Source organism: Palaemon carinicauda, chromosome 14 (genome assembly GCF_036898095.1).
Source record: "Palaemon carinicauda isolate YSFRI2023 chromosome 14, ASM3689809v2, whole genome shotgun sequence".
Lineage (NCBI taxonomy): Eukaryota > Metazoa > Arthropoda > Malacostraca > Decapoda > Palaemonidae > Palaemon > Palaemon carinicauda.
The window spans coordinates 127,125,481-127,138,915 of NC_090738.1; the positions used below are offsets into that span (position 1 = coordinate 127,125,481).

Consider the following 13,435-nt stretch of genomic DNA (forward strand, 5'->3'; position numbering starts at 1 on the left):
TGTATGGGAATATTTCCCTCATATATAAAATATTGTGTAATGTATACTATTTTACCATAAACAAACATGATAGTCCAAAGTTGACGTGACAATTCTGAACCATGTCCACTTCAATTGAGTTACACCCTTTTCTCGGAGATAAACTATGCCTCATTTACTTTGGATTTCAGATTATTCCAAAATTTTAAAAATAGAAAACCGCTTTTACCAAGCACTGACACCAGTGACATCATCATTGCTTTTATTCCCACAATAGGAGATGCAACTTTAAAAAAAACCCTGAATAAGACATTAAGGCTAAACCTACAACTTCAGAATGAAACACAATTCGATTTTATTCAGCAGATCATAGACTGGAAGTGAAAGACTGGGTGTCACGTGTCCAGGATGGTCATTCTAGTAAAGCAAGGATGACAGTACACAACAATGCCGTCAATGCAATGCTACGCGTATACTGAACACCAAAATCCGCAGTCAGTCTTTACCTAAAAGGGCCACTCACTGAGCATAACAAACTAAACCTATCACAGCTCCGACAACCAGAAGACATTAATCGTAAATCCTATCTTCGCCTATTAGACTATAAAGTAAGTAGCTTCTATAAACCCTAACAAATCACCAATACGTTATGAATTAGACTCTACGAGTATGTAAATATAAGTATATGCTCCCGCCACGACACCCAACCACCGAGTGATGATGACGCTCTAGCAGACGAAATCGTTCAAACATTACCAAACGCCACATGCCTTACGATAGCAGTTCATTTTTCATAATCACGTAGGTTGTACAGCCATAGGCCTACGACTTACCAATTGTAAGACGGTGTTGACAACCTCCTTGTTAGAAACCTGGCCGACTTCAATGAGCCCGATTAAAACGGCAAACTTCAAGTTATCCGCCATAGCCACTTTAACTACATCCTCTGGCCTTTTCACATCTTTAATCGGCGGTTCAGTTGGCTCCGCCATTCTGCCAGAACTTTATATACACTGTGAATACACAGGTTACACTATTGGATTCACCATTCACTGAAAAAATCACTCTACACAAGAGAAAGGTCAATGACGGCTACGGATAGACGCCATGTTTGACAGATACTGAATTCGTAGTTGAAATAATTTCTATGTTATTGTTTATGATAATAAAAAAATATAATTATTTGGTTTATTTTAGTATAATTATTCGATACTATTTCAGGATTATTAGTTATTTCGTAAATTTTACATTGCTAGATAAAAATTATGGACAATAACAATATAGGAAAAAACGCATTATCAATGACTGTTCAATAAAATTCCAATATAAATTTGATTTATTGCTTCAATAACATTTATGAGATATTATGTATTTAAATAATATAAGAATAACGCTTGTATATAATTTTAAAATGTTTAACGTGATAATGAACGCGAATACCACTGCTCGGGCGCGACGGACTTGGCATTTCAAATGTCAAAGAAAGACGATGATTTCTATGAGGACAAAATAAATATTCTATTTCTACGTGGATTAGTTTTATCATATTGATAATAAATTTCCTATTAGAATGTGGAATTCTGATAAACGTACATTTTAAATTCAATTTCCCACTAGCACAAACAGAGGACACCTAGATGCAAACGCCATCTATTGGTGAAGATCCGCAACTCATCCAGCAACCTTCGTTTGAATTCGTTTCATAACATTTTGTATAAGAAAAATGTACTTTTAATGCAGCCCAGATAGTAGTTTTTTATTCACTAATACTAGCATAGAACTCAAGGTAATCAGTAAACCACAGTAAATCCCACAATGGTAATATATACGATATCGAAATATCAAGCTAAAGTCACGACGGAAACTCGTACTCCAATTGCCACGTGAACGCAACCCGTGCATCTGTATCAAGGCAAAACAACAATAATAAAAAATCGTTACTGCTAACTATAAATTACATTGAATGGTTACGATTAACTCTCAATTACCGCTGTTATTTTGCATTTCATTATATACAACTAAAGCAAGTATTAATCACTGTATTTTAATTCACAGAGAATTGGCTCATGTGGTGAAATATGTAGTCTACAACCTCCTGAAGTATTATTATTATTATTATTATTATTATTATTATTATTATTATTATTATTATTATTATTATTATTATTATTATTATTATTATTATTATTATCATTACTACTACTACTGCGTTCCATTATCTTCAGGATATGTATAACATTAGTGAAAAGCAAGAAATCAGGCATAATTCTTTCTTATGTAAATATTTTTAAGCGTTTCATATATGGGTTTCATCACCAGCACACCGACTCTTAAGACAATAAACATCCAGGTTATTTATGACTTAACCTATTTCTAACAGTTCCACACCCTCTCTGTTTTCACCCCTTACCTTTCATCAACATTAACCTCTGTTTAAATCCTGTCAAAGTATTTTTAATCATATGCATAAGATAGTAATTTTACCATATCGTCTACATGTGTCTGAATTCACACACAACCTCTACTTTACAATGGTGAAATGGCAACCAAATTTTAAAACCTTCCATTTCTTTAACCCTTTTTTCAGTTGAATTCAATAATAAAAGGCACATATTAAAACATTTGACTTGTTGTGCTTATAATACATTGATAGTCTTAGTCTAGTTCACGAATATTTCAGGGCTGTTATTATTATTATTATTATTATTATTATTATTATTATTATTATTATTATTATTATTATTATTACTAGCCAAACTACAACCCTAATTGGAGAAGCACGATGCTATAAGCCCAAGGGCTCTAATAGGGAAAATTAAATGTCACAAATAAGCGGCAGATGAAATGAAAAGCGTATTGGACTTTCGTTCAATGTCCTAAAGACCGAACATATACATTTATTAGTTCCTGGAAACCATCTCCACCCAGAGTATAACAACGGATGACCAGGTGATACCTACTAATCGAGTAGTTGAATCGGTAGAACTTCAAAAGTTCAGAGTTGCAGCAAATGTTTTTATGTTGAACAGACTGACATAAGTCTGTTTATAGTTTATGTATGACCTATCTGTTTTGACGTTGTTACTGGTTTTAGAATGATTTATTGTTAATTTATGCTCATCATTTATTTATTTCCTTATTTCCTTTCCTCACTGGGCTATTTTTCCCCTATTGGAGTCTTTGGGCTTATAGTATCTTGCTTTTCCAACTAGGGTTGTAGCTTAGCTAGTAATAATAGTAATAATAATAATAATAACTGTTGGAGGCCTTGGGCTTATAGGATCTTGCTTTTCCAACTAGGGTTGTAGCTTGGATAGTAATAATAATAAACGGTTAGACCGATGGGTACCTGTAAAACCATTGCTCACAACAAAACCGTCATAATTTTACCTTTAAATCTTTTTTCGAGTTTCCGGCAGTTCGACTAGGCCTTTGTATAACTGTTCTTTTTTTTTTTAAATAGAAAGGGAACTTTCCTGTTCTTCCATTATTCCATCATTCGTATGTCTTTTGCCAAACACCAATAAAAGTTGACCTATTCCATTGTGTGACTGTCCACCCAGGCACTCTACTTCATTGCCCTGGTTCATATACTGATTATTCACTTTCAGAGTCATTTCTAACTCTCGCTATTGTATATGTATCACCACAGATAACTATAATGTAATACTAGGAATAGTAGTGAAGGTGTTTTCCAAAAGACTAACATTAGAAAAATTCCTTAACCCTTTTCCTGAGTCATGGATAAAAATATTGGATGTTTTTCACACTTAGACCATTTTCAACAAGAGGGTATGTTCTCAAGCAAAGAAAACAATGAACAAATCAGCTTTTTACTAGATGAATCGTTAATTATAGAATTAATTTATAAAATAATAATAATAATAATAATAATAATAATAATAATAATAATAATAATAATAATAATAACGAAACACCATTCAATTCCATTTTAAACTAACATACTGTTGCAAACTTATCTGACTACATTGAAAAATCTTTATTACAATAATTTTACCTAGTATAACGAACTGTTATAATCATCAAATGAAAACAATTAATTTAAACACAAGAAATATCAATATATGGTTTTATACAATATATTTTTACTTTATACAATATATTTTTACTTACATTCAATATATACAATTTATACAATATATTTTTACTTACATTCAATATATACAATTTATACAATATATTTTTACTTACATTCATTACTCATTCCATAGATATGTAGCTGACGAGAAAGTAGACTCAGGATTAATTGAGTCGACTATACTGTACTTGGAGAAGGGTATTATACACTATTTACAGTAGATGTGACAATTAGTGTCGCCTCTGCTTAGAGTGATGTGACGTGATGTGCACTGGAATAATCATGGAGATGTTTTAGCACATCAGGATGCTTAGATGTGTCTTGTTCCCATTTTAAAGTAATGAGTCGTTGACTCGGTAGGCATTATAGCACAATATCACAAAGCCCTTGAAACAGACCCCCCCCCCCTCTCTCTCTCTCTCTCTCTCTCTCTCTCTCTCTCTCTCTCTCTCTCTCTCTCTCTCTCTCTCTCTCTCTCTCTCTCTCTCTTCAAATAATGCAGAACTAACGGACAGATGTCTTTATTATACCTGTCCGGTTAGATAACCATCAGAACAGCAGCCAATGGAATCAGAAGTTAGAGAGAGGCAGGTGTTCTTGGTTGAGTAGAACTCTATAGGTCGACTAGAATAGCAGTGGTGACTATGCATTAGTCATCTAGAATTTTAAATGTTCCCCTACAACGCAACTGAACGCGATGAAAACCTAGCTTAACAGTATTCCTCTAATATTTCCATAATATTCTACTACAGTAAAACTTTTAAAAAGGCATTAAAATACTGTACTACTTAGAGCACCAATTAGGGCAATTGTCAGTTACGTGTCACACAAAGATTGAAACAACGAGAATGAGGAAATATTGAAGTGTTGTTTATATGTAAATGGCTTAGATTTATCTAACACAAAAAAAAGTAAAGTAAAAACAAGGTTCACGGAATTGCTAATAAGCCTTGTCAGTTAACCACCCGCCTCCTTCCTATTATAGTTTATCTTGCATGTAGGCCTACTCTGTTGCTTCCTGGATTTTAGAAAGTCATTTGAAGCCAGGGACTATTTCATTAAATTGTATTATCTTTTCCCAGATCCTATTCAACTTAGCTTATGTCAGCTCTGTTTAGATCTTGTTGTCAGTTCGTTTTAGGCCTTATCTGTTTCCCTGACTAACAAGTTTTTTTTTCAACGCCTCTCACATGGGATATAAAAACTGGTTCACCTGAAGATTGTTACTTTAGGCTTAGGGCTTGTGATCTTCATACTGCCAATTCTCATTTTTGCTTTATCTTATCAGTGAAGTAAGTCCACGATGAATATACAGATAGTTTTTTTATCATATCATTCTTCAGATTTTAACTTACAGTAACTTTTCTAATTTCGAAGACAACTCTGGAATTTGAACGAAATGAGGAATGTTAAGTTTAGAGTTAATCCCTTGAGTGTATGAAGGAAGAGGTAAATATGCAAAGAATAAGATAGACTATTCGGTCTATGCGAAGGCAAAGGAAATATGAACCACAGCCAGAGAGGGATCCAATGTAGTACTATATGGCCAGTCAAAAGACTCAATAACTACCCAGTGGTAGTATAATTTGTTCATGATTCAGTGAAAAGTTAATGAACTTGGTTCCTTGCGTTGTATACCTTATAGAAATAACATTTATAGTACATAATCAATGTATAGAGGGTAAAGATATGAAATATGATGTAATAATGATTGCAATAGGTCTAAATGTCTCTCCAGTCCATAAATATAGTGAAATAGGCTGATATTACTTATTCAAAACAGAGTGCTTCTTGCTTCTTTATAATAACAAAATTACTATTATTATTATTATTATTATTATTATTATTATTATTATTATTATTATTATTATTATTATTATTATCCTCTCTTACACATATCCTCTTACACTAAAACTGGAATTTTTAAAATGAACTAGAAGTTGACCACTTACTAGAATTATCAACATATTTTGAGGAACTTAGTAAATTAGGAAAAGTATTTTTCTATTTATACAATAAAAAAATCATATAGAATTGTTTTCTTTAGCGTTGTTATAGAGGAGTTATAAACAGGAGAGCCGGTTGTAAATCCAAAACCGCACTCAGTCACTCACTGTCATGAAGTCACGTGACCTTTCTTCATGACACGGTCCGAGATTCGCAAAGTGTCAAATGACATAACACCAGTTGTAGTGTTGTTGTTATAGTGCATTGGTAAATCAAGTAATTAATGCACTAGTTCCCGATTCTTCTAAAGGAAATTTAAACCTCCATCTTCAAAATTAAGGATGAACGTCCGGGTTAGCTGTTCGGGGGCAGTGCTATCGTCTTTGCTGTATGAACAGTTACGAACTGAACACGCTCAGGTAGGCTAAGTCAGACCCTATTTGAAATATGATATTGTAGGTCTTTTATGTGTATTATCAATATCAGTCACAGGCATATTGTAGTTTAATGTAAAAACAATTACTCTACAGTCATGCATCCAATCTTTATCTTGCCTAACTTACTTAACCTAACTGGGGGACCCATTGATGCTAAATATTTACTTTTGCACCGTCACAAGTAGACGTCAAACACTCACTTCCTCTAACGTAATCAATGGTGCTTCGTCCTTATTCATTTTTTGGGGTGTATGTATGAGAGCGGCCACTTGTGTGTATTATGGTATGCCTAACTTAGAATACGGTAGTGTAAGGGGGGTTCGCAGCGGGTCGTGGGCCCCCCCCCCTGTTAGGTTAGTAGGTTAGGACACGGATTGCAGGTTAGGTTAGGGGGGAAAGTTTAGGTTAGTTGATGTCCATTTTTAATCAATGCGTGACGAACTGGCCGCTGATATACAAAGGCTCCTTCAGTTTTTTATCAGTTATCACCTTTATGGGGTTAGAAGTAAAATGAGGTCTCTGCCTTTTTTTCTATCTTATGCTCTGTTTTCCTGAAATATATCGCATGTCCCTACATAACAGAAATTTGCTCCTCTTGACCGAACTGTAGGTATATTCCTTTGCAGCTTTTGTGGCAACCTTAATGAAATAGAGCTTTCCAGGCTTATTTTCACAAGTTGAAGACTAGTTTGATATCCATTTGTAATGGAAATTGATAGAGCTTTGAGGTAGAGCCTATTTTCCCAGAGTCCAAAACTTAATACAAACCCTTTTGCTTTGTACTATGGATATTTATTTCAGTGAAAGCTGAAATTACCTATAAAACTTTTAACAAGGTATAACCGCTCTCCCCTAGATAGCGGTACCAGCGGGGCTAGTGGGGATGTGGACAAGGCACCCCTCTCACACATATGCTGGTGATATGACGTTGCTTTGTATGTTGGCTCGGGAGAAAGTAGACGTGTCGTCTCTCCTATTAACCTATAATTGTTCCAATTCAATCTACTTACCACGAACTACTTATTAGGAGGTTCTGGGATTTATCCCAGTGTTGACCAAAAATTTCCAGATAATCCTCTCCTACCTTCGCTCGCCAGGCGTAGTGATACGTGCCCCCAGGGTTAACGACTCGCTGACTCAGGCTAAAGGTCACCCTCTCTCTCCATTTCTGTTTTTGTCGCAGACTCAGTCACCCGTGTCAGCTCTTAACCTCATCGCAGTGTCGACCTCGTGCTATACAATCCCGTTTCTTTTCCCTTTCCCTGTTTGATTGTGTTTTCCCTTTGTTGTAGTTGTGTGCCCTTTGCTTGATGGAGGCTGAACACCAACAGCTCTGTTCCAGTGTCTTAAGTTGAAAGCGTGTGGCGGTTTTTTGTCCCAGGTGGAAGTGACCCGCACCCTTTATACTTCTCGTGTTATGGCCATCTTTGTTCTCAGGACGTCCCTTGTCCTGACTATGAAACCTGGCCAGAGTTGCAGTCGGAAGAAAGTTATATGAACTGGCCATTACTTTAAATATTTTTCTTTAATAGAAATGCATGTGATACTTGAGGATTGCTACTATGCAGATTTGCCCTGGCGTGGGAGGTCGGCCTTGGAAACTAATCCTCATGCTCTTTGTCCTGTGTGCAGAGGCCACTCTTACTCGCTGGAGTCTCCTTGTTATGAGTGTTGGAAGAGGCCATCCTCCTAGTAGGTGCAGTTCTGTATGCGATGGAAAAAGTCCAAAAGGGATTTGTCTCCTTTGGGGTCTTCCTCAAAGGCATAGAAATTCCGGCTTCTTAATCCAGTTTGTTCCGTAACTGGAATACAAACCACGCTATTTATTAGGGGTATTACTTTCGGCGTAGCTGAAATGACGAGCCATTAATTTTTAACGAGGGTTTACTACCCACACCACTAGTTAGTGGGGTCAGGGGAGGGTAGCTTGCTACCCCCCCCCCCCCCCTCTCACACACCTGTGCTTGAGCTCACTTTGCTCTCAGCTCGGATGGTGGTCGGACGTGTCCGCTCTCATCCTCGCCGTCATTTGGCAGCCATTTAATTGCTTTTGTCTTTTCTTTTTCTAGTTCTGTATACGTGAAGTTGGCCTCTGCGATCATGCGCACCTGCCCTGGGTTTCCCGACCGCCCCTGTGGAACATTCATGTTGGTGGTCGAGACTGATCCTCACGCCCTTTGTCCTTCTTGTAGGGCCAACGGTGTGATAGCAACAACAGGTGTAGTGAGTGTAAGGAGTGGTCTACCTCCCAGTGGGAGTTTTGCGACGACGGAAGAAAAAGTCCAAACTGGATATTTCTCCTTCAAAGGTTTCTTTGAAAGGAGAAAAACTCGAGGCCTTTTCTTCCGCTGCCCAAACCTCCTCTGAAGCTCCCACTCGGTCGGTCTCTTTCGAGAGACCGTTGAGTGGTAGTGTAGACCGATGTATTGTTTACCAACCTCAGGACTCGAGAGATGACGTTGCTTCCCCTAGCGAAGCAGCTCCACCTCTCCCCCCGGGGAGGATATGTCACTAACCTCATTTCAGCTTAGGTCCTCCTTGGGGCTCTCGGGTTCGCCCTCCAAGAAGGTTTTGCTTAACTACATCTGATTGGGTGCGGCTGTCAAGCAATCGTGGTCACCGTCAGAGGTTGATCCTCTGTCTCTTGTCGACGTTGTGGTGTCAGACGTATCCAATGCAGTATCACCCATCACCTCTGCCTCTCCAAACTCTACGGTAGCTGACGGCTTAGTTTCTGTTCAACCTACAAGGGAGAAACTAAGTCCATCCTCAGTCTCTCCTGCTAGTGTTTCTACCCCTCGGGGGAGTTCACTTACAGAGACTCCTCTTTGGAGGACTGCAGAAGGTCAACTTGCTGATCCAACGGCCCCCAGAGGGCGCATTCGTCGGAAAGCTCGCCTTCCTCTTCGCCATAGAGGCCTAACTTCACCTGCGGTGAGGAGGCACCTCTTTGGTTCAACATCTTCGATGCAGTCCACCGCAGAGGAGCCTCGAGACCAGTCATCCATCACTGTTCCTGCACTGGTCGTGGACCTTTCTGCAGATCGTTCGCAATATCCTTTGGTGGAAGGTCGTCCTTTTAAAGGACACGTTGACCTTCCATTCGACAGACCTGCCGACCTGCCGTCACCATTTCTACAAGGGCTTAACAAGGCTCCACCTAAGCACGCTATTGCGCGCCAACCACATACGCGCTACGCGCCAATGAGACCTGACGAATGCTCCTTAGTAGCTCGTCAGGCCCCATCACTAAACCCTAACACAGGGCATCAAGGGTGTATGCGCTAACACGCGCATACGCTCCAACACGCGCATACGCTCCAACAGGAGCATAGCTCCATCACGCGCTATGTGCGCCCTCATGCGCATATGAGCTCACGTTCTCCTGCGCCCTGCGCTTACGCGCCAACATTCTCCTGCGCGCCAACACTCACCTGCGCGCCATCAACCTCCTGATCACCAGAGCTCTCCCGCACGCCATCAGTCTCCTGCCCGCGCGCATACGCGCCCACCATCCAACTCTCCTGTGCGCCATGCTGGGCATCATCATACGCGCCAACGATCTACTGAAAGTACAGTGGAACCTCTTCACACGAACGTATCTACATCCAAATTTTCCAACATCCGAAGTAAAATTCGAGCAATTTTTCAACTCTACACCCGAATTTTATTTCGACGCACGAAGTAAGCAATTTTCGTCGTACCGGTTGTATCCAAATTTTTCGACACGTGAAGTACAATTCGAACCCGTTCCTACTCTACACCCGAATTTTTTTTCGACACCCGAAGTAAACAATACCCGTACGCGTAGATGGTACTTATAGCGCCGGATGTATTTTTTATTTCTGCCGAGAGAAGGCAGCACTTCGACCTCGGAGGGACCCTCAATTAGCGTGGCTTGGGTCATTCCTCTGTTCTCGTCGGCTTCGTGTGGTTGTGCGCTGTGCGTTCTGCTATTAACTGTATTTTAATCGGGATTTTTTACGTACTGTACATCCTTTTAAAGCATGGGTCCTAAAAGGCTTAGTTTCGCAAGTGGTAGTGGTGAGAAAAGGAAGAAGGAAATGCTTTCTTTAGAAGTAAAGCAAGAAATTATTGAAAATCATGAGCGTGGCGTCCGCGTGAGTGAACTTGCAAAAGAATATGGCCGAAATATGTCGACGATCTCGACAATCTTGAAACAGAAAGAAGCCATTAAAGCAGTGAAACCTTCTAAGGGGATCACCATCATTTCAAAACGTCGTAGCCCTGTCATAGAAGAGATGGAACGACTTCTGCTAATCTGGATCAAGGACAGAGAGATTGTTGGCGACACCATCACCGAAACTGTCATCTGCGAGAAGGCGCACGCCATCTTCACTGACTTGAAGGAGGCGAGCTCTGGTGGTGATGCTGGGGAGAGTTCAACCGAACCTTCCTCAGACGATTTCAAGGCATCTCGTGGCTGGTTTGAAAAATTTAAGAAATGGTCCGGGATTCATTCAGTTGTTCGTCACGGAGAGGCTGCAGCTGACTTTGTGAAGAGCTTTGAAAGGACCGTGCAGGAAGAAGGCTACGTAGAGCAGCAGGTGTTTAATTGTGATGAAACTGGGCTGTTTTGGAAGAAGATGCCCAGTCGAACCTACATCACCACCGAAGAGAAGAAATTGCCTGGGCATAAGCCAATGAAGGATCGGTTGACTCTTGCCCCATGTGCCAACGCTAGCGGGGAGTTTAAAGTCAAGCCCTTACTGGTTTACCATTCGGAGACCCTAGGGCCTTTAAGGCACAGAATGTGGATAAGGACCAGCTTCTGGCGATCCAACTCGAAGGCCTGGGTCCCTAGGCAGTTCTTTGTCCAATGGGTTGACCAAGTTTTCGGTTCTTCTGTGAAGAAGTATCTTCATGAGCAGAAATTGCCTTTAAAGTGCCTGCTATGCCTTGACAATGCACCTGCTCACCCCCCTGACTTGAAGATGATATCTTCGAAGAATTCAAGTTCATAAAGGTGCTGTATCTTCCATCGAATACCACCTCTATCCTCCAGCCCATGGACCAGCAAGTCATCTCGAACTTCAAGAAGCTCTACACCAAGCACCTATTCGAGCAGTGCTTTAATGTCACGCAAAGCACAAACTTAACTTTGCGTGAATTTTGGAGAAGCCACTTTAACATCGTGCACTGCTTGAAGATCATAGATCAGGCTTGGGTGGGATTAACTCAATGAACCCTCAATTCTGCCTGGAAGAAGCTGTGGCCTGATGCAGTTTCTCCCCGAGATTTCGAGGGTTTTGACCCCGAACCTGATCCCGTGGTGGGTGCAGCGGAAGACGTAGAGGAAATAGTCTCCCTTGGCAAGTCCATGGGTCTGGAGGTCGACGCAGATGACATCACGGAACTTGTCGCCGAACATTACGACGAACTTACTACAGAGGAGCTCAAGGAACTCCATGCTATGTCTGAGCACATGAGTGATGACGAGTAAGGGATCGAGGAGGTAGAACATGTGTTAGGTTGGGCGCAAATAAGAGAGATGTTAGGAAAATATCAAGACGTGGTCGACTTCATCGACAAATACCATCCAAAAAAATTGCAGGTTTGTCGTGTAGTTGCGCATTTCGATGATGTTTGCCTAACTCATTTTCGAAACATTCTGAAAAGCCGTACCAAGCAACTTTCTATCGATAGCTTCTTTAAAAAAACTACGAAGCGAACTCGTGATGAAGAGGAAGGAAGTGGTTCAAAGAAAACGGCAAAGAGTGAAGAGAAAAAAATTAAATTAATTTTAAGTGTAGAGAGTGAAAGTGATTAAAATTAATCATCAAAAAGAAAAAAGAAAATGTAAAAAAAAATGAAAAATAAAAATAAAAAAAATAAATAAGCTAAGTTAGGTTAAAGTTCACTTAGTGTAAGTTGGAATAAGTTACGGTAGTGTACGTTTATCGTAGTCACCCCCTCTACCTCCTCGCCGCCCGTCCGTCTCCACTCTGCGTAGCAAGACCGACACCTGCGCTGGACTTTCTAAGGTAAAGTGAGGCTAAAAACCCATTTCTTAATTATTATTTCTTGATAATTATTCTTTTTTACATGTCTATTATCTAATTTAGAGTGCATATTGTCATGTGTAATTATGTGTAGTAATTTATTAAGGAGTTATCATAGGGTTTTGGGCTCGACCACAGATTAATCCTATTTCAATGTATTCTTATGGGAAAATTCGTTTCTACATCCGAACATTTTCTACATCCGAACTCGGTTGTGGAACGTATTAAATTCGTATGTAGAGGTACCACTGTAGTACTTCTGGGAAGTCAGCAATGCTGGCTTCTCCCACGCGCCAACCAGTACCATCGCGCCAGCGCTCACCTGCGGGCCAGCCTTTTTCCGCGCGCATCCGCACCTCAGATAGTGAGTACCGAGTGGTCTTTGGATCATCTAGTAGCCAACAAAGTCCTGACTTTGTGGGTTTCTCCAACTGTGGACCTCTTCACAACGGCCCTGAACTTCAGGCTCCCGCTGTACTGTTCCCCGGTCCCAGACCCCAAGGGTCTCTGGCAAGATGCTTTCCAACAACGATGGGACAACATCGACGTTTACGCCTTTCCCCCGTTTTGTCTGATGAGGAGGGTACTCGATAAGACCAGAACATCGGTCAATCTTTCAATGACCCTCATAGCTCTATGGCATCACGCAGAATGGTTCCCGGACCTTCTGCAACTCCTAATGGAGCCACCAAGAGAACTTCCTCCACGACAAAATTTACTCAAACAACCACATGCCAACATCTTTCACAAAGCTGTAGGTTCACTACGGCTTTACGCCTGGAGACTATCCAGCATCTTCTCTCTGAGAGAGGATTATCGCAACACGTTGCAATTAGGTTGTCTGGACACCTGTGAAAGTCTTCAGCAGCAGTCTCCCAGGCAAAGTGGAAAGTCTTCTGTGGTTGGTGTCGTGGAAAGGGTATCTCTCCACTCGATGCCACTATTCCAAC

At 40.2% G+C, this 13,435-nt stretch overlaps 1 protein-coding gene across 1 annotated transcript in view; it reads left to right on the forward strand.

Annotated features, from left to right (window-relative positions):
• Positions 1-6,203: 6,203 nt before the first annotated feature.
• Positions 6,204-13,435, forward strand: part of LOC137653755 (BRCA1-A complex subunit Abraxas 1-like) — a 64,289-nt gene continuing 57,057 nt past the window's right edge. Inside the window, exon 1 of the mRNA XM_068387379.1 lies at positions 6,204-6,444. Coding sequence (XP_068243480.1) covers positions 6,367-6,444 — 78 coding nt within the window. The 5' untranslated portion in view covers positions 6,204-6,366. The remainder of the gene's footprint in view (positions 6,445-13,435) is intronic.